At 27.5% G+C, this 17,699-nt stretch overlaps 3 protein-coding genes across 3 annotated transcripts; 1 reads left to right on the top strand and 2 right to left on the bottom strand.

Moving 5' to 3' along the window:
- Window positions 1-568: 568 nt before the first annotated feature.
- Window positions 569-2,455, bottom strand: OCT59_028662 (uncharacterized protein; the record flags this gene model as incomplete). The annotated part of the gene is made up of 1 exon (XM_066147457.1): window positions 569-2,455. One exon carries the CDS (start codon window positions 2,453-2,455, stop codon window positions 569-571), a length of 1,887 nt encoding a protein of 628 aa, XP_065994166.1.
- A 2,892-nt stretch (window positions 2,456-5,347) lies between these two features.
- OCT59_028661 (uncharacterized protein) lies at window positions 5,348-6,517 on the top strand (the record flags this gene model as incomplete). Its single annotated transcript, XM_025329378.1, has 1 exon — window positions 5,348-6,517. One exon carries the CDS (start codon window positions 5,348-5,350, stop codon window positions 6,515-6,517), a length of 1,170 nt encoding a protein of 389 aa, XP_025186233.1.
- A 1,985-nt stretch (window positions 6,518-8,502) lies between these two features.
- OCT59_028660 (uncharacterized protein) lies at window positions 8,503-14,029 on the bottom strand (the record flags this gene model as incomplete). Its single annotated transcript, XM_066147455.1, has 5 exons — window positions 9,525-14,029; window positions 9,254-9,429; window positions 8,743-9,178; window positions 8,590-8,667; window positions 8,503-8,522 (listed from the first exon to the last, which is right to left on the bottom strand). Exons 1-5 carry the CDS (start codon window positions 14,023-14,025, stop codon window positions 8,503-8,505), a joined length of 5,211 nt encoding a protein of 1,736 aa, XP_065994165.1. The 5' UTR covers window positions 14,026-14,029.
- Window positions 14,030-17,699: the final 3,670 nt, after the last annotated feature.

Genomic DNA, 17,699 nt, shown 5'->3' with positions numbered 1-17,699 from the left:
GGCTACCCAGTAGGTATAACTACATTTGCATAAACGTGTAAATGGTGCCGATCAGGGGATAAGAGTAATTATATTAACTATATTTACTTTATATATTAACCGTTGTTAAGTCCTAAGTTCGAAGTGCTGTTCAAGGGTTTATTGTACATTATCACGTGCCGGACGGACAGACGGACATTTTAGTATAGAAGTTATATAGGAATTATTAGTATTACAACAAAAAGAATCAAAAAAGGAAAATGCTGGGGTGAATAAGGATGACGTAAGTGGATGGAAGGAAGGAATGTTACATGGGTTAAAAAGCTCTTAATCGGCCATCAAATTGCGTATATCAACGACCGAATTACCTGGTAAATCGTCTAGAGTGCATAACAATAGAATGTTCTTCGCTACACTATGAACAATAAATAATTTATTTTTATTATTCTCGCATATTGTAATTATCATTGTAATATTTGTTTATGAAAAAATAATATCCATTTTTTTGCTATGGTAATTTACTTAAATTGTTCTATTGATTTTATAATTAATTAATTTGCCTCGTTACTCAAACTAACACCATTAATACTCATTCGCCTTGGTAATTCAATAATTCAAGAATTTTTTGATGTGCTTCATTAATTCCGCCTTCGGCTGCTTTCTTATATAAATTAAACGCCTTTTCTATATCAACATCGACTATAATACCGTGAAGAAAATAATAAGCAAGCTTATATTTACCATTTATACAACCTTTTTCAGCTGCTTTTTTATAAAAATCAAATGCTCTAATTTCATTTTGATTAACACCCTTTCCTAATTCGTAAATCTCTCCTAATTTATATAATGCTAATTTATTGTCAATTTCTTCTAATCTTTGATACCAATATTTAACTTCATTTAGATCATCTATTACTTCATCAAATAAATCTATTTCATGATTATTTCCTTTTTCTGCCTCATCATACAATCTAAAACCTTTTTCATTATTAATTTTTGTCCCAATTCCATTTATATAACAATAACCAAGATGAAATTTCGCATTAATATAACCTTTTTCAGCAGATTTTTTATATAATTCAAATGCTTTAATTTCATCCTTATTTATACCTATTCCTAATTCATAACACATACCTAAATTATCATATGCAACCTCATCTCCATTATCTGCCGCTTTATGAAACCAATGGATAGCTTTTTCCAAATCCTTTTTTGTTCCTTCATTTGTAATATACAAAAATCCAAGATTATTTTGAGCATTTACATAACCTTTTTCTGCCGATTTTTCATAATATTCCAATGCTTTTGTTTCATCTTTTTCAACTCCTATTCCATATAAATAATAATTACCTAAATTATATTGAGCAAATTTATTTCCATTATCAGCCGCTTTATTATGCCAGTAAATAGCATTTTCTAAATTTTTTTCCATTCCAATTTCATTTTTATAATAATTACCCAATACATATTGAGCTGGTGAATACTCTCCTTTAGCTGATTTAAGATACCATTCAAAGGCTGACTTATTATCTTGATTAATTCCCATTCCATTTTGATAACAATTACCTAAATTATATTGAGCGTGTAAATCACCCTCATTAGCAGCTTTTAAATACCATTCGAATGCTTTATTTTCATTTTTTATTACGCCAATTCCATTTTGATAACAATAACCCAAATTATTTTGTGCGCTTAAATTTCCTCCTTCTGCTGATTTTAAATAGAATTCAAATGCTTTAAATTCATCTTTAGTTTTTTCTATTCCATATTGATAACAATAACCTAAATTATTTAAATTCATTAATTCTTTCGTCTTGTTATTATTATAATCGTCAGAATATTTGTTAATTGATCCAAAATATTTTTCCATAGAATTTATTTCATCTTTACATAAATTTATCTTCAACCCATTAAAATTTTCGAATGGATTATATGATGACATTAAACGTTTTGATTCTTTTGAATTAAGATTCTTCTTATCTATAATAATATCTTTATAATAATATAATGATAATAAATATTTTGAAATAATAATATTAATTAATTGATAAATAGAAACCAAATTTTTTTTTTTATCATTATTATATTTCTTAATTGATAATAAATATAAATTTAAAGATTTATTTTTATCGATAAGAATTTTATTAATTTTATTATTATTATTATTATTATTATTTCCTTTATTAACGATAATTATACCATATTCATAAAAAAATCCTATTAAACCTGAAAACCAATTTTCATTCTCTTTATGTTCTTCCATTAATTTTAATATATTATTATAATTTAAATTTTTAATATTATAATAATTATTATAAGTATAATAAAAATCTTTCATCCAATTCATTAAAATATCATCATAATTTTTATAATTTTCAATCTTTATAATTTGTCGATAAAATTCTTTTAAAAATTCTTTTAAAAAACTTTTATGATCTTCATCATCTTTATAATTTGAAATTTTACTTAAAGACATTTTTTTTTTTTAATCGTTAATGTTTTTTTTAAAAAAAAAATAAATTTTTTTTTGAATTTTTAAAAAATTTTTTAGTCATTATTTTTAGAAATTCAAGAATTCAACTAACTATTTTGGGTAAACCGATTACTGGTATTACAGTTACGCTAATAAATGAAATGACTAAACTTTAGAAGAAATGATCTCTTACAATATAAACCAATTTATGGTTAGTGAATATGATGTAATGTTATGTAAATTTCTAATTTATTACATCATTGCTGACTCATATCACATGATGGGAAAATTTTATGATCACCTTCGATTTTTTCGTAAAATGCAGAAAGAACAAACCTTTGGTGGATTTCAGTATTAAGAACTAAAATAATTTCCCTTCAACATATTAATTTAATGTTAACTATAAACTTTCTAACCATCTGTAATTAGTATTGATTCATGTTAATGGTGGGCTTGATAATATGGGTAAGCTTGTAACAAACTGAAAAACATAGTGGGATTAATTTATGTTGTTTGTTATCCTATATCTTTACTTATTTAATATAGGGAAACGTTAAGTTTTCAGTTTCACTTTTTTTTTGAAATTTCGAGGTATCTCAATTATTAATATACTTAAACCATATATACCGTATAGGAGATAGGTTCTTAGGATTTCGTGAATCGTGATACTTGTAATTGTATTATTATTTTTATCGTTAATTTATGATTTGAATAATTTAAAAAACTTTTTAAATTATTTTTATTTTTATTTTTATTTTTTTTTTTGTCATATATTCAAATTTATAGTTTAAGGAGTGCTTACCAATTTTTTTCTTTAAGAAAACAAGAAATTCACTCAAAAAGATCGCTAGAGCGCTTGTATATATTTTTTAATAAATTTTTGAAGACCTTAATTCTGGCCGATTCTGTATGTGTTCAATTTTACGTATTGCATCACCACCGCACCCTTTTTCCTCTTTTTACTTCTTTTTTTTTCTTTTTAAATAGAAGGGGTGTAGATTAGGGTTGGGCATCATCAGATTTGTTTGTGTTCAGTATTAAAGCATTTGGTTTTCAGGTATATCCGAAATGTCATTATATTGCGTACTATACGTGAGAATCTACGACAAGTTGGTATGCTGAAGAAGTGCCGGTCAGCCACGGAGAGGTCCAATCCTCAAGTATGAAGTCGACGATAATTCATTCTTTAAAATAGATGGAAGTCGGTGAGGAAATATCGCCAGCATTGCAAATACTGTATATTTTGGTCCTTAATAACACACTGTATACTTTACACATATTCACATACCGTAATTAATTATTTATTCAATCTTATGTAAAATAATTTATGATCTTTAATATAATTAAAAAAGTTATCTGGCGCGTCTCACTTTTAGACATTTCTTGAAGATAGCGATCAAGTTTATATCGAACAATATCAAAGTATTGAATTTTTCACGATTTATAACTTTTTTTGAAATAATTCAAATGCCTTTTTTCTAATTAATTTCAGTTTTAATTCCATAACAACAATATAATTCGATTAAATTATCTCTTTCCGCCGATTTTCATATACAGTAATTCAAAAGCTTGGATTATACATTTTCAAGATTATATTATTAATCTTTTTGAAATAATATAAATAAAGCGTCTTGTGTATTAATACCAATTCAATTATAATGTCCAACCCTACGAAAAAGAGATGTCCGGAAATTGCTAGAATGTCCGGTCGATAAGTATAAAATTACAGTAAAGTAACTTTCCCGGTGTCTAGAAACCGTTCGGAAATGCACCGAAAATCCAGAAATTATCTGGGAAAATGAGATCAAATTCCAGACAAATTCCGGAATTTTTTTTTTTATAGGAATTATTATTTATCAATTAAAACTTTAATGCATTTTTACTAATTAAAAAAAAATATCAACCCGGATCAATTTTCTATTTTCGTTTTTTACCATCTTAAGAATTACGATCAGTTAAATTATTGAATAAACGTATCCTTAAAGATTGCTTAACAGTATAACAAACTATTTGTTTATAATTGGCCGATCAGGTTCAGTGTAAAGTGGCGAGGTTTTTTTCCGACGAATAATCAGTTAGATATTATTATATAATCTTTAATATTTTTTTGTTTATATTTAAATAACTTATTAATTAAACGTTTGTTTCTCATACGTATCATAAAATTTATATATTGTACCAAACTAAATAAATAAATTTTAAATGGTCAATAATATTTAATTTTATTTTTAATTATTAGATTAATTTTAATGGACGACAATTTTACGGCTAAACGAAAATAATATTCGGTTGAATCCGGATAAGCCACTGATTTGACGAAATACATGGCAAAAAATGGTATTAAAAGCATATTATAATTTAATGGTAAGCTCGAATAATTTACTAAAAATAAATACTTGTTTATACTGCGTGAGATATTCGAATTTCTTATTTATAAAAAGTATAATAAATTTAATTGTACGAGCAATGGGCTTATTTTTAATAGATAATAATATCATATTAGGGAAAAGATGTATTAGTAATAAACGACAATCAAACTAACTTTAGATTGACTTCAGATCTAAACTAAAATAGGCTTCGTACAAAGTTATGCCGCAGCATTATTTGTTAAAAAAGCCATATTGTTAAATCTTTTTCCTAGTTATTGAAGATAATTGCCAAATACATCATTATAAATCATTAATTCCAACATAAAGAAAATAAAAAATAAATTTTCTAATTTCGAATTCCCGCTTTGCATACTTTACATATTGATCTTCACTTATATTTGCTCTCAAAAAAGTTATAAATGTAACTTTGAACGAGTCCGATCAATTTCAATTTCACTTAATTTCACTTAAAAAATTCATATTTCTTTTCATCTTTTTAAAATAAATCCTCGAGAAAACGCAAAATATGGGTAAAAATATCGTCGTATTGTGTGATGGTATTTTGGCTGGTTCGAATTCCAGAACTAACGTTTATGCATTATATAAGGAATTACTTGAGAAAAAACACAAACAACATGTTACATATATAAACGGGGTTGGAAACGGAAAAGTGCCCCCGAATTTTATCAGAAACGGAGCGGCAGCTATAATTCTCGACAAAAAAATCAAAGAAGGTTACAGATATATAATTAATCATTATAATCCTGGTGATGATATATGGCTATTTGGTTTTAGTAATGGTGCCTACATTGTTAGATGTATTGCTGGAATGATACGTAATTGTGGAATATTAAAACTTGATCGGATTATTACACCTGAAATTGATAAACGTATTGATCTAGCTTATGATATTTATCGTAATCGAGATATGATTTATCACCCGGATGGAAGTGGTTCTTATGATTTCAAAAAGTCATTCAGTTATCCTGATTCTGAAAAACCAATTATAAAATTTCTCGGACTTTGGGATACTGTTGGTATTCATGGTTTACCCGGTTACGTAATGGAAAGTCTTAAATATTTGGAATTTTATGATATGACTGTATCTCGTATAGTTAATTTTGCATGTCAAGCTTTAGCCATTCATGAAAATGCTTATTTATTGGAACCTTATCGTATACTTCCAAATAGTTCTGGTACGGTTACTATCAAAGAAACTTGGTTTCCTGGTATACATGATGAAATAGGAGGTGGAATTGGTGGTAATAAAAGAATATCTAAAGCAACTATTTTATGGATGATAGAATATATCGTACAAGTTGGAGGTTTATTAATGTATAATGATATTGAGACTTATCGTGTTCGTTTCTCTCCAGATTCTGGACCTTCTTGGAACATAAGAAATCTTTTATTCGATCGTAAAAATGACACTATCCCAAAGTTTATGTTAATGGATAGAATTATTCCATTAGAATTAGATCCTAGTAAAAAATGTCTAAGAAAAGATTTACTTTATAGAGATGGTGACTGGTTAATTCCATTTGATACTAGATCTCGTCTAATTACTCAATATGCTTCAAATACATATGAAGAATTACGTAAAATTATGGAAAAAAAGGATATTAGTTTGTATAACAATATAAAATATGATAAAGATGAGAAGGAACTCGAAAAGTCTCGTTTAGCTCGTTTATAATAATATTTATATTAAAAATTATGAAAAATCATTTTATAAGATTTATTTCTTTTTATTTAAATAATTAGTTTAGTTAATTAATATTTTTTATTTAAACATCTTTCTTTTTTAATTGTTTTTGTCGGTAATAGTAGTACTTTTAATAAAATAATTAAAGAATGAATATTCATATTGTTATTAGTTGATGTAATGTTCTATTATTGCAAAATGAAATATTTTCATTAACTTTTTTTCAACGGATTTAGAATCACAGCAGCGTACATATGCTATTCAAATTTTTGCCGGATTTTCCGATATCCGATTATTCCGATAAATCCGTTTTTTCGGGCGTGATGCAGCGGATTTCTGATAAATTTTATAGATGATTTATGTGTAGTAATGAACACATTAAATTTTTTTCATTTTTTCATCTAAATTGTACAAACCATTTTTCTATATCATCATAAGGTAACCAAGAAAATTCTGGCTACCATTCGATTTTAAACGCTAGAATTTTTTAAAATATCATATTTGCGGATTTTCAGAATTTTTGTCGTTTTGATTGGTTTTTGACCGACCGATATCGGTCACGGTCATGACCGATTAATGACCCATCCCTAAGTCAAATTATCATTAATTCTTTTGACGTTTAAAGCTATATTGTATACAGTTCTCGAAAAAAGTAATCGGAATTACAAAAAGTACAATAAATAAAAATTCAATGATTAAAATTGCTTCAAAATTTCCAAATTTATTGGTAAATGTGTAAATATTATGCATATAAAAGTTCAGCCCTTTATCTCTTTTCCTCGTCTCTCAATCAATTTTTAAATTGAGAAAAAAAAAGTCGTTAAAAATTTAAGCTATAAAATCCTAAAAATTCTGGTACAGCATTCAAATAGTAGTTTATTAAGGATTGGATGATATAAAATAAAGCTTACATAATGTTGATTCTAATAAAAAAAATTTCACACTTTATCATTTGTTGGCTGTTGAAAAATTTGAAATCAAAGTTTATTTTCCGTATTGATCGGCAACCGGCCCTAACCCCTAATATTAGTTGAAAGGCAAAATTGGATTTAAAATATAATAATTATAAAGGATTATAATAAAATCTAATTAATATTAGATAAATAATATTTGATTTATTTGAAAAAATATCAATCCAAATAAGCTTAATGCTTTTAAAATTGAGTTTTATTAATGATTTTTGAGTCAACTTTAATCCAAATTTACTGAAAACCTGATTAATTAAATGGCAAAAAAAAATTTTAATAAATTAATAAAAGATATTCCTTTATGTTTATAATATTTTATTACAAATATACATGCATCTTATTAAATGTTTGAGAACAATATCAAATCTTTATAAAATTTACACCCTGCTTAAATTTTTAACGATATTTTTTTTCAAATTAAAAAATCGATTGTGAGACAAAGAAATAAGATATAAGGCTGAAATTTTATATTTATAACCTTTACATATTTAGCAACAAATCGTCGAAATTTGAAGTTATTATAATCACTGGTTTTTATTTTTTTGCATTTTTTGCAATTCCGATTACTTTTTTCGAGAACTGTAATTGTATGTAATAAAAAGTCATAATGAAAAAATATTTGAAACCGATATATCTATAAAAAAAGATTGACAAAATTGCTGATTAAAATTTTAAAGAATTTTATTGGTTCCGATAAAATTAATTTTATTCTGGTTACATGTTTTGATGCAAAAAAAATGAATTTCCGGATCTTTTCGGAAAATTTCCAAAATTTTTCAAAGATTTTTTGCACAGACTATTGAATAATCTAATGTCAGAAAAGAAAGAAATAGGCGAGACGTAAGAGATAACACGTATATTTTTTACCGCCTTCATCAACAGATTAATATCTATTTCTTGATCAAATCGGTTTTTCCTATCGACCATCAACCATCGGCTATCAACTTATTCATTTTTTATAACATCAACTTAAAAATATTTAAGTCGGATCTAATTGTTTGAATGGTACTATAAATTCTTCCAATCAACTAGATATAATAAAAAAATAGTGTTAGTTCAATAACACATATTGTTAATAAAGAATTACAAACTTACTGTGTAAATTTGAAGATAATTGATCACATTCCGAAGATTCGGCACTAGCTTGCAATTCCGAAGTTAAATTATCATTATCTATAATAAACATATCATTGTATTTTACTATTTTTATAAATATAAATAAAGAAAAAAAAATATAAATATGAATACCTTCGACTAAATTACTTGTGACATTGTTTCCAAATCCCATTTTTTCAAATTCATTTAATATTTCATTAATGGTTGGTCTTTGTTCAGGTTCTTGATTCCAACAATTTTTATAAAGCTTCCCATATTCTTCAGGAGTACCAAGAGCTGTAACTTCACGAATCCCAGTATTAATGGAAATTGCAAGCGCAACTCTATTATCATTATCTTTAAATGGAGGAAACCCACTAGAAATCTCCCACATTAATACACCGAAACTATAGATATCTGAAGATTTAGTATATGGAAATTTCGGGTTTATAAGGCGTTTTGGTTCCATATATGCAATAACGCCAAAATTACCAATATAAGCCATTGAAGTTTGATTATTTTGATCTTTTGAAATACCAAAATCTGTAATTTTAGCATTACTGTTATGAATAACTATATTCTTAGAATGCTAAAATAAATTATAAAAAAATATTATTACTATTTAGCACCATCACGATATTAAAAAATAAATAATAATACTTACAAGATCTCTATGCAAAATATTTTCATTATGTAAGTAATTTAATCCATCTGCAATTTGAAATGCTAATTTTTTCTTATCATTCCACGTTAAATTCATAAAATTTTCTTTGAGATAATTTTGAAGATCTCCACCATTAGCAAACTGCATTATTAGATGATATTCACTTGTATTTTGATCTAAAAAAAATTTGCAATAAATTAAAAAAGAATGAATAAACAAATAAAAAACAAAAAACAAAATGCATTATATAAAAAACAATGTTCCAAATTACCTAAACTAATACCAAATAATTGTATAATTCTATCACCATAATTAAGGTGCAGATGCATTTTTAATTCATGTTTAAATGCATCCAACAAATCATTCTTAATATGAGTTGTATTAGTCAATTTTTTACAAATAACAAAATTATTAGTTTTAGTCCAAATTGCTTTTGATATTTTTCCAAACCCCCCTGCCTGAAGTGGCACCACCTCTTTTAGTTCTTTATAAGATATAAATTTAACTTTTTCATACTTTAATGCATTTTCAATCCATTCAGTTGCATTTAAATTTCCTTCTGCTTTTTTGAACCAATAAATAGATTTTTCTAAATTCTTTTCTTTTCCTTTTCCATTTTCATAACATATGGCTAAACTAAACATTGCATCTTCATTACCATTTTCTGCTGCTATTTGATACCAATAAAAGGCTTTAGCTTCATCTTTTTCAATACCAATTCCTTTTTCATAATATAAACCAAGATTGAATTGTGCCTCTTTAATTCCATTTTCTGCTGCTTTTTGATACCAATGAAAAGCTTTAGCTTTATCTTTTTTAATACCAATTCCTTTTTCATAGTAAACACCTACATTAAATTGTGCTTTCTTATATCCATTTTCTGCTGATTTTTGATACCAATAAAAGGCTTTTTCTAAATTTTTTTCTGTTCCTTCTCCACTACAATATCTATTAGCTAAATTAAACATTGCAACTTCATTACCGTTTTCTGCTGCTTTTTGATACCAATCAAAGGCTTTTTCTAAATTCTCTTCTGTTCCTTCTCCATTTTTATAACATATGGCTAAATTAAACATTGCAATTTCATTACCATTTTCTGCTGCTTTTTGATACCAATAAAATGCTTTTTCTAGATTCTTTTCTGTTCCTTTTCCATTTTCATAACATTCAGCTAAACTCCTCATTGCATATTTATCGCCATTTTCCGCTACTTTTTTATACCAATAAAAGGCTTTTTCTAAATTCATTTCTGTTCCTTTTCCATTTTCAAAACAAATGGCTAAATTAAACATTGCAACTTTATTACCTTTTTCTGCTGCTTTTTGATACCAATAAAAGGCATTCTCTAAATTCTTTTCTGTTCCTTCTCCATTTTCATAACATATGGCTAAACTATTTATTGCTTTAATATAATCTTTTTTTGCTGCTTTTTGATACCAATAAAAGGCTTTTTCTAAATTCTTTTCTGTTCCTTTTCCATTTTCGTAACATTCAGCTAAACTATTCATTGCATATTCATCCCCATTTTCCGCTAATTTTTTATACCAATAAAAGACTTTTTCTAAATTCTTTTCTGTTCCTTCTCCATCTTCATAAAATATGGTTAAATTAAACATTGCAATTTCATTACCATTTTCTGCTGCTTTTTGATACCAATAAAATGCTTTTTCTAGATTCTTTTCTATTCCTTTTCCACTTTCATAACATTCAGCTAAACTATTCATTGCATATTTATCACCATTCTCCGCTATTTGTTTATACCAATAAAAGGCTTTTTCTAAATTCTTTTCTGTTCCTTCTCCATTTTCATAACATATGGCTAAATTAAACATTGCAACTTCATTACCATTTTCTGCTGCTTTTTGATACCAATAGAAGGCTTTTTCTAAATTCTTTTCTGTTCCTTCTCCATTTTCATAACATAGGGCTAAATTAAACATTGAAACTTTATTACCATTCTTTGCTGCTTTTTGATACCAATAAAAGGCTTTTTCTGAATTTTTTTCTGTTCCTTCTCCATTATAATATCTATTCGCTAAATTAAACATTGCAACTTTATTATCTTTTTCTGCTGCTTTTTGATACCAATAAAAGGCATTCTCTAAATTCTTTTCTGTTCCTTCTCCATTTTCATAACATATGGCTAAACTATTCATTGCTTCAATATAATCTTTTTTTGCTGCTTTTTGATACCAATAAAAGGCTTTTTCTAAATTCTTTTTTGTTCCTTCTCCATTTTTATAACATATGGCCAAACCATTCATTGCTTTAATATGATCTTTTTCTACTGCCTTTTGATACCAATGAAAGGCTTGTTCTAGATTCTTTTCCATTCCTTCTCCATTATAATATCTATTGGCTAAATTAAACATTGCAACTTCATTACCATTTACTGCTGCTTTTTGACACCAATAAAAGGCTTTCCCTATATTCTTTTCTGTTCCTTCTCCATATTTATAACATATGGCTAAATTAAACATTGCAATTTCATTACCATTTTCTGCTGCTTTTTGATACCAATAAAAGGCTTTGACTTCATCTTTTACAATACCAATGCCATTACCATAGCAATTACCTAGATTAAATTGTGCTTCTTTAACTCCATTTTCTGCTGCTTTCTGACACCAATAAAAAGCTTTAACCTTGTTCTTTTCAATACCAATTCCTTTTTCATAGCATACACCCAAATCAAATTGTGCATCTTTAATTTCATTTTCTGCTGCTTGTTGATACCAATAAAGGGCTTTAACTTCATTTTTTTCAATACCAATTCCTTCTTTATAGCAATAACCTAACTTATTTTGTGCTTCACTAAATTCTTGCTCAGCTGCTTTTTTATACCAATAAAAAGCTTTAACTTTATTCTTTTCAATGCCAACTCCATTATAATAACAATTTCCCAAATTAAATTGTGCTTCTTTAACTCCATTTTCTGCTGCCTTCTGATACCAATAAAAGGCTTTAACTTCATCTTTTTCAATACCAATTCCATTACAATAAAAAACACCTAAATTAAATTGTGCTTCTTCAACCCCATTTTCTGCTGCTTTCTGATACCAATAAAAGGCTATTGCTTCATCCTTTTTAATACCAATTCCTTCTTCATAACAAATACCTAAATTAAATTGTGCTTTACTAAATTCTTGTTTAGCTGCTTTTTCATACCAATAAAAGGCTTTAGCTTTATCTTTTTCAGTACCGATTCCTCCTTCATAATATAAACCTAATTTAAATTGTGCATCTTTATTTTCATTTTTCGCTGCTATTTGATACCAATAAAAAGCCTCAACTTCATCCCTTTCAATACCAATTCCTTTTTCATAACAAATACCTAAGTTAAATTGTGCTTCTTTAACTCCATTTATTGCTGCTTTTTGATACCAATAAAAGGCTTTAGCGCCATCTTTTTCAATACCAATTCCATAATTGTAATAATTAGCTATTTTAAACTGAGCCTCTTTAGTTCCATATTCTGCTACTTTTTGATACCAATAAAAGGCTTTAGTTTCATCTTTTTCAATACCAATTCCTTCTTCATAATAAACACCTAAATTAAATTGTGCCTGTATAACTCCATTCTCTGCTGCTTTTTGATACCAATAAAAGGATTTAATGTCATTTTTTCCAATACCAATTCCATTAGAATAAAAAACACCTAAATTAAATTGTGCTTCTTTAACTCCATTTGTTGCTGCTTTTTGATACCAATAAAAGGCATTAGTTTCATCTTTTTCAATTCCAATTCCAATAGAATAAAAAACGCCCAAATTAAATTGTGCTTTATTATCTCCAATTTCTGCTGCTTTTTGATACCAATAAAAGGATTTAGCTTCATCTTCTTCAAAACCAATTCCATAGTTATAGATATCTAATTTAAATTGTGCCTCATTGGCTCTATCTTCTGCTGCTTTTTGATACCAATAAAAGGCTGTAGCTTCATCCCTTTCAATACCAATTCCTTTTTTATAACAAACACCTAAATTAAATTGTGCTTCTTTAACTCCATTTTCTGCTGCTTTTTGATACCAATAAAAGGCATTAGTTTCATCTTTTTCAATACCAATTCCATTAGAATATAAAACACCTAAATTAAATTGTGCTTGTTTAACTCCATTTTCTGCTGCTTTTTGATACCAATGAAAGGCTTTAACTTCATCTTTTTCAATACCAGTTCCATAATTATAACAAATACCTAATTTAAATTGAGCCTCTTTAGCTTCATTTTCTGCTACTTTTTGATACCAATAAAAAGCTTTGGTCTCATCTTTTTCAATACCAATTCCTTCTTCATAATAAATACCTAAATTAAATTGTGCATTTTTAACTCCATTTTCTGCTGCTTTTTGATACCAACAAAAGGCTTTAGCCTCATCTTTATCAATACCAATTCCATTAGAATAAAAAACACCTAAATTAAATTGTGCTTGTTTATCCCCATTTTCTGCTGCTTTTTTATACCAATGAAAGGCTTTAGCTTCATCTTTTTCAATACCAATTCCATTAGAATAAAAGGCACCTAAACTAAATTGTGCTTTTTTATTTCCATTTTCTGCTGCTTTTTGATACCAACAAAAAGCTTTAGCTTCATCTTTTTCAATACCAATTCCTTTTTCATAACAAACACCTAAATTATTTTGTGCTTTTTTATCTCCATTTTCTGCCAATTTTTGATACTGCTGAAATAATTTTATTTCATTTTTTTCACTATTAATTATATTTTCATAAAAAATATCAATTTCATTTTGCATTTTACTGCTTTTTTGTCCAGACATTTTTAATAATTTAAAGTGAACATTATGGGCGTTTATATATTAACAGTTTGTGTAATATTTATGGCATGCTGTGCTAGTCAAAAAAGTGTCACAGTTCTGATGACCAGGTCTGACAAAAGATCAGCTCAGTGCTGATAATGATCATCCGGCCCTAATAAAGATAAGCACCGAACTGACAAATTGTAGGTTGAACAAATTGTCAGAGTTGCTGATAGATCGGTGGCAGTAAGTTGATCTTTTTTTAGTCAATACAGCCAATACAGGGCTAACAGCAGGTTTTTAAGTTTAGCGTAGTTAAAAAATTTTTTAGTTTATAACTTTATTAGAAAATTTTTTGTTGAGAATTTTTTTTTCCTTTTATAAAATAAAATTTTTTGATAGAGAATTTTTTTTTAATTTAGGTAAATCTTTTCTTTGATAGAATTTCTTTGGAATTTTTTTTTAATAGAAAGATTTTTTTTTTGATAAAAAATTTTGTTAGTGAATTTTTTTTATTGGTACGGGAATTTCATTATTAATAGAGGAACTTTTCTTGATAGATAATTTTGTTAAAGAATTTTTAATAAGGAAATTATTGGGGACTCTTCCCGCTGATTATTTGGTCCATAAATTTCAGGATGAAAAAAAAAAGGCGGAAGAGTACAAAAGTGTTATGGAAAATATTTTTTTATGCATCTCAACTAAAGCTCCGAATGGATCAGTTTGGTCCAGATTATAGACGGTTCGGATTAAAACCGAAATACATAAGAACGGAACCAAAAAACTGGCGGTTCGCTTCAGTTTAATCCAATTTTTATAAAAATGCGAAAAATCGAATAGCTGACCATCGAGTGATCGTACTAATAAAAAATCTGTTTAATGGATTGTATTACTGTTTTATTTTTATAGAATATTTGTCAAAGTTTCAAGTTTCGCCCATGCATATTCACCTTCACCCATCAATTTTTGTCTGATGATCCACAAAAATGACTGAATTATCACATACGAAAAATGTGTTATAGCAATATAAAAAATTATAATAATAATCACATAATTAAAATTATATGATAATTTAGTACTTAGCTTGGATTTCCATTATTTTTTTGCCACATTATTTTAAAATTATTTGTGGCTTTTTAACAAGTTTTTAAAATCTGGAATTATGTGATCGGCAAATGATCAGCAAGGTGATATAATCATGTTTGCTATGCTATTCTAATATTGGTTAGATGGTAAATTTAGATTTATTTTTAAAATTCGAGTTATTAGAAAAATACAGGATAAATTGTCATTTTCTAATTTTAAAAATGTATCACAATAACACAATATCATTTCCATAAATTATTTTTATCCATGATTATTTAATTCATTTAACTCAATTTTGAGGAATTTCCAAAATGGAACAACAATATGAAGCCTCTTTAGAAATCCTGAAATCCATATGTAAATCTCAATCGATTTGTAAATAATTCACTTTTTTTTGCAAAAAAAAAAAATTATAAAATATGGCCTGAATTAATCCAGTGTATTTGCAATTTCATTTTACTTAAAAAAAATCATATTTCATTTCATCTTTATTAAACTCTTCAAAATGAATTCTCTGTTGAAAGGACGAATAATCAAAAAGTACTATCTTCCCAGTTAAAAAAAAAAGAATGAGGTGTAACACATGTGACACGCAACTCACAAAGTTACTAATATTTCTTTTTGATAATACACATAATAAGGAATGAAGAAGTTGATCCTGTCATCCTGGTGATGTAGAAATATCTGCCATAATTTTTTAACTTTTTACTAGTGAAATTAAGTAAGCAACTTGTATAACATCATGCTTGTGGATTAGACTCAGTTCGATTCACAAAATTTTTTACATGTAGCTCCATTTGGCTTTAAAGTAATTTTCAATGCGCCATGAGCGCTAAAATCAGGAACTGATTTGACGTCAGATAAGCGTCTATGAAGAATTCTTAAAAAGTTTTGATAATCGATCCCAATCCTTAAGCTGATATTTTAAAAAAGTTCGTCAAAGTCACGTGGAATAATAGGAGACTACTTATCATGGCACAAATTATATCCTGGCGCGCGGCAGCACTTAGTGCATGGTAAGTAGAGGAAGGATGAGCTTTATGAACGCCTATATATAGAGTCTCGCTTGAAATTGGATCCTAGTGAAACATTCTTGGATGGTTGTATTAGGTTTGAGTTTGTATGTAGGTACTCAAGTGTAGCGATGTAGTTAGCTGTTATGTAAATCGTATGTACTGTAGGTTGTATTTATTGTGTACCTACAAGCGTATATCAGATAGAGAGGTTTTTTTACCTTTCTGTCTGATGTTAAATAAATAAAGTTCATAAAATAGTCATAACTTTGGCTATTTTGTAAGTTTTCTTAGATGACGAAGTTAGTTTTGAATTCATTTTTACTCATTTTAAAACCACCTTAAAATGATTGGCAAAATAATACAAGAGCAGTTAAATTATTCACAATATTTTGAAATCATACAGAAATAATATTATTGAGGATTCTAGAAAAGGGGATTCGAATAAATTAAAACTGAAGAGACAGAAGAGTCCATGGCATCTCATACATGAACACTATCGAAACACTAGAAACAAGATTGATGTAGAGGGTAGTGTTCCGAAAGGGTCGGGTCAAACCCGGGTTATTGACCCGACTCGTATTTAGGGGTCGGGTTTGGGTCGCATGATTTGATGACCCGTAACCCGCATGAACTCGACCCGACCCGTCGAGTCGGGTTATACCTTACTTTGACCCGACGACCCGAATCTTTTATTATAATTTTAACTAAAAATTTCAATTTTTTTATATTAAATACAACTTGACGGGTCGAACCCGGGTTATCCGAGTCAGACTATAATCGGGTCAAGTCGAATCCGAGTCGTTACTTTTACACTCGGGTCGAGTTCGAATACACCTCAAAACCCGACCCGACTCGACCCTTCGGAACACTAGTAGAGGGTATGATTCTCAGTCATTTATTTTTGAATAATAAAATACTAGAATCAGATAAAAACATTTGTTAGAAAAGTTAAAAAGTTCTTGAGCAAGAACAAAAACCAGAATACGAATTTGCCACATTTATAAATTCTTTAGAAGAATTTAAAGAAAATTCTATGATGTGTAAAAAAGTTCAAGAATGCCCGCCAGTGCATATCAGCTTATAAATGATAGCCTTTGACTTGCGTTACTGTTTACTTGAAACAAGATTGGTTGAGTCAATGGTGTGCACCGGAATATATATAGATAACGATCGGAGTTTGTAATGGTAATCGATCAAAGATAAATTTCAAAATCACCTTTCAATTTGGAATTTTACGATTCTAACGCCAACTAACGATTACTTAATGCTGGCCGAAATTATCATAGTGTGGCCAAATTTACTACGCATATGTAATTATTTGGCTTTGTTTGTCATTACTCATTAACAGTTAATGGTTAATTTGATGAGCTTTATAAGTTATAATGGCCTAATAAAACTTATAAGTGTATTTACCATAAATTAGCATTTTTATTTAAATTATGAAAGAAGTGAAAAAAATAAATATAAAAATAAAAAATAAAATAAAAGTAAAACCTAAAACTCAACGAGCATTTTTAACAGTTTATAATTAAATTAAACTTTAAATAATGGACATATAAAGATTAAAAAAAGTTGAAATACACTTGATGCAAT

The sequence above is a fragment of the Rhizophagus irregularis genome, chromosome 8, assembly GCF_026210795.1.
Source record: "Rhizophagus irregularis chromosome 8, complete sequence".
Taxonomy (NCBI): domain Eukaryota; kingdom Fungi; phylum Glomeromycota; class Glomeromycetes; order Glomerales; family Glomeraceae; genus Rhizophagus; species Rhizophagus irregularis.
Note: the sequence above shows the minus strand (reverse complement) of the source record. Positions and strands in the feature narration are given on the sequence as shown.